This window comes from Nicotiana tomentosiformis, chromosome 12, assembly GCF_000390325.3.
Source record: "Nicotiana tomentosiformis chromosome 12, ASM39032v3, whole genome shotgun sequence".
Taxonomy (NCBI): domain Eukaryota; kingdom Viridiplantae; phylum Streptophyta; class Magnoliopsida; order Solanales; family Solanaceae; genus Nicotiana; species Nicotiana tomentosiformis.
In genome coordinates, this window is record NC_090823.1 from 36439425 (window position 1) to 36447873 (window position 8449).

At 36.7% G+C, this 8449-nt stretch overlaps 2 protein-coding genes across 2 annotated transcripts; both read right to left on the reverse strand.

The window, feature by feature from the left end:
* Positions 1-1435: 1435 nt before the first annotated feature.
* LOC138902481 (uncharacterized) lies at positions 1436-4029 on the reverse strand. Its single transcript, XM_070190350.1, has 6 exons — positions 3879-4029; positions 3492-3775; positions 3051-3142; positions 2825-2988; positions 2638-2734; positions 1436-1616 (listed from the first exon to the last, which is right to left on the reverse strand). Exons 1-6 carry the CDS (start codon positions 4027-4029, stop codon positions 1436-1438), a joined length of 969 nt encoding a protein of 322 aa, XP_070046451.1.
* A 1364-nt stretch (positions 4030-5393) lies between these two features.
* LOC138902482 (uncharacterized) lies at positions 5394-5726 on the reverse strand. The gene has a single exon (XM_070190351.1). The coding sequence runs from the start codon at positions 5724-5726 to the stop codon at positions 5394-5396; it is 333 nt and encodes a 110-aa protein (XP_070046452.1).
* Positions 5727-8449: the final 2723 nt, after the last annotated feature.

Genomic DNA, 8449 nt, shown 5'->3' on the forward strand with positions numbered 1-8449 from the left:
ATAGTTTGAAATTCGGCCGGGACCCACCGTTGTGGACCTCAAAGAGTGCCTAACACCTTCTCTTTGAGGTAACTTGAGCCCTTACCCAATCTTTGATGGCATTGACTAGTCAAACAAAATTATTTGCAAATAGGTGCCCTAACGTACCTTAAACCGTTAGGTGACAACTCTTCTCTTTTAATACCCATTTAAAAGAGTTGTCACATGTCGAAGCCCGCTTTTGCGAGAAAACGGGGCGCGACAACAACTAGTTCCTATCTGGTTCCTCGAGACTGTTTGGCAAATCATCAAAACATCAAATAGCATAATTTAACAATTTTTTCCTTTTTAATGATGACAAACTCAATATTGATATCTCCGCTAAGCCTATGGATCAGACCTATAATCAACATGTTAACAACAATGTTCCCCCTGCGAAGCAGACCAATCTTTTATGCACGACACAACATATCAATTTAATTATATTCCTCCCCCCTGTTGACACCTATCTACTGTTAACATCAACGTTCCCCCTACAAAGCAAACCTATCTTTCATGCGCAACACAATATATCAATTTAATTATGTTCCTCCCTCCTGTTGACACCTATGTAACTTTCCCATTTTGGTATCATTGAAAAGGATAACAAAAGAAGCACAAGCAAAAAGAAGTTCAGCAACGTTAACTCATGCCACTTGGGTAACACAACATAAAAAATAACAAGAATAACAAGTGAATATCATTGCACAATATAGAGTGATGCCCATAGTAGAGTAATTATAACAAAATCACAGCAATTTCAATTAATAAAAAATATGACAATTTAAACAACTAAAGTACCAATGTCATCCAACATAAGGATAAAAAAAAGATAGAAATTTGAGGGAATTTGGAAGAGGTGAAAGACATGGGTCACTAGGAAGGAAGAAAATTAAGTGGCTAAGACTTTGATGAGCTTGTCCATTCGTTCCTTCACAGTCCTTTGATCAATGATCATCTGCTCACTCAGGTTCTCCACTTGTTTCCTCAATCTTTCATTCTTAACCTTCAACTGAGCATTCTCTTCTGCCAATGGATGACTGGGACCTGGTTCTCTACCTCTCTGAGCAGGCTGAACCATCAATCAGAACACCAAGAATCCCAAGCTTCTGCTCATCAAGAACAAACTCAGTCCCATTCACATATAGCATCAGAGTATCACATACAACATAGAAGTTTTTTACTTCTTCTTTATATACTTTGGGACTCGAAGGAACAAAGAGGTGATTCTATTTTTGGAATTAAAAAATGTCAAGACGTTCCTCTATTTTTCAGCAATATCAAAGTCAAATACTCTGCCCAACAACACTTTTTAAGACTTCAGAGTCTCATTCCTCTCCAACTCTGATAACTCAACCTTTTGCTTTTGTAGGGAACCAGGCTCCTCAATCACACTGCCCTTTCTTTTCCTAAGCGGTTAGGTACCCCTCTTCTCCTTCTTAATCTGTTCACCCTTATCATCCGTTGCGTCTTTCTCAGCCGACTTTCTTTTTGCCATTTTTCTCTTCTTTGAATTCCTTCTCACAAGTGGATTTTGTTTCACTTCATTCTCCACATTCACCACATCAGCAAGTGACTCCACTTTATCATCAATCCGCCTACTTTTCACCAATCCTTTTTACTATATTGGAGGTTCATTTAAACATAAAGCTCAAAAACGGTCATCATCAGAATCAACATCCTGAGACAGACTAGAGGGACCAGGTCCCTCATTCAGTTCCCCTTTTCCAGCACATTCACCAATTCCCCATGAGTTTCTTCACCAGTTCCTCCATCCTTCAAGGCTTCTACAAACACATCAACAATTTCAGCCTCACTCTCTAAAATATTAGATCTACCCCGTTCCCTTTCCGTTAAAGCCTCATCAAAATCTATCGAAGACTTCTTAGGGTTTTGATTGAGATGCAGTTGGGATTTTGGAAGGTGATAGAGTCGGGTTCACTTCTGGCATATTTGGAGAGGATAATTCCGGTTGAGACATGGTTGATTTTGGTTTAGAAGAAAAGAATCATTTTTTTGAATGGGAATGAGAGAAGGAAATGGATTTTTGGGGCAACAAGTCACTTCAGAAGAGGTGTAACGTTTTGGACTTCAAAAGTTAGAACAGAGACGGGAATATCTTAATGACATGGCACTCAAGCATTTTAAAAAATATATGAGCATTGAAGAGACTACTAACCTGAGTCATACGGACCAGGTTCATTGACGATTTTTGAGTATATGAGCAAAAACTCCTAGAAGTACAATGTCACTCTTACTTGTTTTGTCCTGAAATTGCCATATGCGTATACCTGTGACAAAATAAAATTTGAGTTAGATTCCGCCAAAAAATAGCTTTTAGCATTGTACCTTTACTTCTTCACATAGCCAATGATCGGGGGACTAGGCCTTTGTTGAGATTGATCAACCCCAACTCCAGACGATTTCTTTCGAAATGTTCCCTGCTCAGTGCCTTGGTGAAGATATCTACAACTTGGTCCTCAGTCTTGCAGTACTTCATACAAATTAGACCCTTTTTAACATTATACCTCAAGAAGTGATGTCTCACATCAATGTGCTTGGTCCTTTTATGCTGCCTCGATTTTTTTTGCCATGTTGAGAGCACTTGTGTTGTCACACCATAAGGGCACACAATCCACAAACACATCAAAATCCTCAAATTGCTGCTTGATCCAAAGAAGTTGTGCACAACAAGAGACATTAGCCACATACTCATCTTCAGCAGTAGAAAGAGCCATAAAGTTTTATTTCTTTATACCCCATGAGGTCAAACATCACCCTAGAAAATATGCCATTCCATATGTACTCTTTATATCTACCAGATATTTAGCATAATCATTATCAGCATATGCAACCAAATCAAAATTATCTCCTAAAGGATAGAAGAGGACCAGATCATGCGTTCCCTTGAGATACCTCAAAATTCTTTTGGCAGCCTTCAAATGAGATTCTTTTTGGCTTGAATAGAATCTAGCACACAATCCAACACTAAAGACAATATTAGGTCTGCTAGAATTCAAGTGCAGATAGACCCAATGATACCCCTATACATAGCTTCATTGACAGAAGAACCAGGTTCGTCCATGTCTAGTCGAGTTGCAGTGGCAATAGGTGTATCAATGGTCTATTGATTGATCATATTACCTTTTGAAGCTTGCTTTATTTCTTGTTGTGTTTCCAAATACATCAAGCTTATTTCAGAACACCCGCCTAATTCCAATTATTATTTTGTCTAAAGGCCTAGGGACCAGGTGGCACACTTTGTTTCTCTCGAACTAATGGAGTTCTTCTTGCATAACAGCTATCCAGTCAGCATCTTTCAATGCTTTCTTGATCTTCTTAAGCTCAATTTGAGACAAGAAGGCTGAGAAGGCAAAGATGTTCCTTGCGTTAGATCTAGTTTGAATACCAGAGTCTAAGGAAGTGATTACATTTTCAAGGGGATGTGTGCTCTTGTGCATTCAGTTTGATACTTGAACTTCAGGATTCAAGGAACCAGGTTCCTTCATATTCGATCCATCATTTACATCAACAGAAGTATGACTTTCACTTCTTTGTCCAGCATCAGGAGTACCTAATACAACATTTGTAGCCTTATGTTCAGCTTCAATTGAGGTAATAGAGGGACCGGGTTCCTCTATGCCTTTTGGAGATTCTGCTACATCTTCTTCATCGCTCTGCTTGACTTGACTCATTAAATCAGTCTTTCCATTTGCAATATCTATAGCTTCACCAGGAACTTTTGTAAATTCTCCATCTTCATTTTTTTTTATTGTGTGACCCTTTGCCACTTAATTCATTGGATTCATCAAAATCACATGCACACTTTCTTCTTCACATTAGGTTTTTTTGTTGTAGACCTTGTATGTCTTGCTTTGAGAGGAGATCACTTTTTGCATCAAATTTTTCCAAAGCCTTCTTACCATTATTGAGAATGAAATATTTGTATCCAAAGGCTCTCAAGTAAGTCATCTTAGGTTTTCTCCCATTGAGCAGTTCATAGGGAGTCATCTCGAGCGGGGACCTGATCATGCACCTATTAATCAAGTAGCAGGCAGTGTTGACTGCTTCAACCTACGAACCAGGTCCTTCATAACTAACGTTTTCAGCCAAGAAAATCTTGTATGACCCAATCTTCTGTGCCATAATCAACATCATCATCAATGGCAATTAGGCATGTTAAATCACCACCATTTAGTGAATCAAAGTCTGCAACATAGATGTTCTTGAACCTTTTGGCTATCAACACCACTTCACCAGTTTTGAGATTGGTGGCAATGCAAGATTAGGAAAAAAACTTCACTTCATTTCCCGTGTCATAGATTTGAGACACACTCAACATGATATATTTCAAGCCATTCACATAGTACACATTTTCAATTGTTCACTTCATTTCATCTTGTTCTATGTCATTAAATTCTTCACTTCACAAGAACTTCACTTAATTTCATCTTGTTCTATGTCATTAAATTCTTCAATTAGAGCATTTTTCTCTTTAATGAGGCTATGATAGGCATCACTCAACATATTTGCTAAGGACATCAATTTTTTATTAGAGTAAGTTTTCAAATTTCTTTGATCTTCCTTGTTGTCCTCATCATCATCAGATTTAGCCATGAGTGCAAAGATTGACTTACATTCTGAAGATTCATTGCCAACAACCATCATATATGTATCTCCTTGATCATCATCACCTTCAGATTCACTGGAGGAATCTCCCCAGGCAGCCAGAGCTTGCTTCACCAAGTTGTCAACAACATCTCTTCTTTTGAACTTCCTATCAGGACCTGGTTCCTCTTAGCAGCCTTATCAGTGTTGGTTTTGTAATGATCCTGCTTGTGAAGAGGACAGTCAATGAAGTGTCCAAACTTTTCACATTTATGACAACAATAATTTCCTTTGATATCCCTGCTGGAACTTTCTTTCTTTGGAATCCCACTATTTCTTCGAATCATCTTTTGAAATCTTCAAGTGAGATACACCATGTCGGATTTATGACTACTTGAGTCGTTGATGGCAGCCTTGAGAACCAGGTTCTTCTCATTCTTGGGCTCTTTTCTTTCAAGATATTCCTTTCTCTTCATCTCATAAGTTTTGAGATTTCTAATAAGCTTGTCAATAGTCAGCTTCTACAGGTCATTAACCTTGCTCTCCCAGGAACCTGGTAGAACATTGAGTATCTTTCGGACCAACTTGTTAGTTGGAATGATTTCACCAAGTGAATGAAGTTCATTGATTATGGAGGTAAAACCGATATGCATCTCTTGGATGGACTTGTCATTCTTTATCTTTAAGAGGTCATACTCGGTAGTAAGCATGTTTATTTTGGACTTCTTTACCTGAGTAGTTCCCTCGTGAGTCGTTTGAAGAGCTTCTCAGATTTCCTTGGCAGATTCACATGTTGAGACACGATTGTACTCCTCTGGTCCAATACCACACACAAGAATTTTCTTCGCCTTGAAGTTCTTCTCAACAGCTTTTCGGTCAACATCATTGTATTCTTTTCTTGTCTTTGGAACAATCCTTGTTCCCTCTCCAACAGCCTTCATAGGGACAAAGGGACCATCACAAATCACGTCCGAAAGCTCGAAGTCTTCAGCCATAATGATATCATGCATTCTAGTTTTCCACCATCCATAATACTTTTCATTGAATCTTGGAGGTCTTATGGTTGATTGTCCTTCCTCGAGGTTTGGTGGAGTAACCATGATGAAGATCTTTTCTAGGTGTTAACCTTTTAGAAAAAATCTGCTATGATACCAATTGATAGAAACTAGGAGTCCACCAAACAGTATAGGGAACCAGGTTCTCTATCTGTTCCCATAGTAAATAAGCAGAAAGTAATAGACACGTGATATTTATGCGAAAAACTCCTTGCTCAAAGGATAAAAAATTGCGACCTACCCTAGTAGGATTTCAACTCCACTAAACCGAGCAAACTTCAGATTACAACCTATTGCAATCTAGAAATTAAACTCTTAATCCCCCACCCCTTACAATAACTCTATTATAAGCTCTTTGCAATAACTCTATTACAAAGCAACAAACCTTGACTAACTCTAGTCAAGAAACCAAACCAAACAATGGTTGAAATCCGACCTACAAAGACACTTTTTGAAAGCAATATAGGACTACAAGTGAAGAACAAAATAACAAACGCTCAAATAAGGACTTAAGATATCTTCAGTGTCGGAATTTGGTCTTTGAGGTTGTAGTAGCCTTGTTCTTGAGAGAGCCTTGAAGGCTATGGCGGCTAGCATTTGAGAGAATATGATTTTTGGATTGCAAGTGTTAGGTCAAACCTTGTATCATGTTCTATATATATGAGTGAACATGTGAGAAAAGACAGTGCCTTTTAGTTTGGCCTTAGTAAGCTACGGCTGTGTTGCGCACTGCTGCTAGTCAGTACTGTGCAACAACTTTTTCATTTGTAGAGTTGACTGTACGACGGTCAAGGGAATTGATCACATCTGGTTCCTATCTGGTTCCTCGAGAACGTTTGATCATCAGCATCAAAACATGAAGTAGCATCAAAACATGAAGTAAAATATCGTATTAAGGCCAAAGGAACCGATAACAACTGATCCCTATCTGGTTCCTTGAGAACGTTTCACCAACATCAAAACATGAAATAACATATCATATCAAGGCCAAATGAACCGATCATAACTGGTTCATCGAGACTGTTTGATAAATCATCAAAATATAAAATAGCATAATTTATCAGTTATCCGATCAAACCGAACAGTGCCTCGTGAGCCAAAAAGCATCAAACTTCGGCGCGTTAAGAATGAGGTAGATTAAGTCAAAAATGTTTACTAGAAAATTAAAAAACAAAACAATTATGCGGTCAAACCGAGCAATGCCGTAATTTCAAGCATAAAAGGATCAAATTAAACCTCCACGCGTAAAGTACGAGGTAGAATAATTCGTAAAGGAATGTACTTTTTACGTTGAATTGGGTTTTAGCGAAACTAAAGATCAAAATGGTTGACGGTCATTTTCTTTAAATTAAGTAAAATTTTGTCATCTGTGCTTCAGTGACACTGGCAGATAGTACTTTTAACATTTCTCCCGTTAAATTTAACGGTAAATTGTCCATGTCCTGTACTAGAACATTAAGATCATTTATATACGTGCACTGTTTTAATTTATGTGAATCTATTTCCTGTTTGGCTCATGCCAAAAAGAATGGCTCATTTCTTTATATGGAAACAATTTACGTTTATGCAATGATTTATAGCCACACAAAATTTACGTGCTTCATTTTACACCACAAGTTCAAAAGTCTTCTTTTTTTTCTTAAATTTCGTACTCAACCAAATGGGTTCACATAAATTGAAATCCAGGGTATAAAATTTGGAGCAATTAATAAATCTGCGCCGTACTATTTGGTAGTTTACTCGCCAACAAAACCCCACTCTCACCACCTTCTTGGTGTTGTCGCCACCATAAACACTCCATTGATTCAATCCGCAGTCTTTTTTCTTGACCTTTTCTGCCAAAAAAAGATGGCCACTAGCACCTTCACATTTATGTGTAACAATGGATATTACATTATTCTTTCTATTCAAATGGAATTTTTATTATTATTGACGTGCAAAAAGGTAAGTACTATTTAAATTTGGCATACCAAACTTTTGGACATGAGGATGTTACGATATTCATCTGCCCTCAAGTTGAATAGAAGAGTTAATATAAATAGTTGCTCTTTTAAACCAAAAAATAATTATAGGAAAAATAAACAAACGAATCATGTTAGTTATTTAAATCAACAAATAATTATAGAAAAAATAAACAGTGAATCATGTCAGTTATTTTGTGTAAAGATTTCCTAATTGAATAGAGAAATGATTTGCAAAAAATTATTGACACCTTAATTAGAGGAACGTATTTTTTCAGCTTCGATTTGTGTTTCACAGAAATGAAAGATCAAAATGGCTGAACAAGCATTTTATGTGACCAAGTTTGAATAAGTGCGGTGTTTAAGAAAGAAAGAAAAAATACTTTGAAAACTTGTAATCTAATATAAATCATCTTATTAGAGATAAATGAAAATTTTAATAAATTATTTCCAAAATTTAAAAATTATCATTCTATTTGGAAAACAAAAAAGAAAAATGTAACCACATAAAATGGAATAGAGGAAGTATTACTTAACAGTAAATTTACTGGGCCATGTTCTATATATTTTAGCGAAGGAAGAAAGTTTACTTTTACGGAAGTTTTAAGTATGTACATTTATAATCCAGGTTTTATTTTTAGCTTAGGACCAAAAGTTTCTTTTTACGGAAATATTAATTATCTACATATACAAATATTCATTACATTAATTATATATACACACACTATTTTGGTCAGTTTATCGGCATTACAACCCCAATCTCAACAAACCCTCTTTTCTTGTTTGCAACAAATTAAGAAAAAAAAA

Bases quoted from the DNA above. Each gene is read 5' to 3' on its own strand.
- LOC138902481 (XM_070190350.1), bottom strand. From the start codon at position 4,029: ATGACTCCCTATGAACTGCTCAATGGGAGAAAACCTAAGATGACTTAC. The intron at 3,143-3,491 runs GTATCAAACTGA...ATCAATCAATAG, and splicing joins CCTTGAATCCTGAAGTTCAA to ACCATTGATACACCTATTGC. The intron at 2,735-2,824 runs GTACATATGGAA...CTACTGCTGAAG, and splicing joins ATATCTGGTAGATATAAAGA to ATGAGTATGTGGCTAATGTC.
- LOC138902482 (XM_070190351.1), bottom strand. From the start codon at position 5,726: ATGGTTACTCCACCAAACCTCGAGGAAGGACAATCAACCATAAGACCT.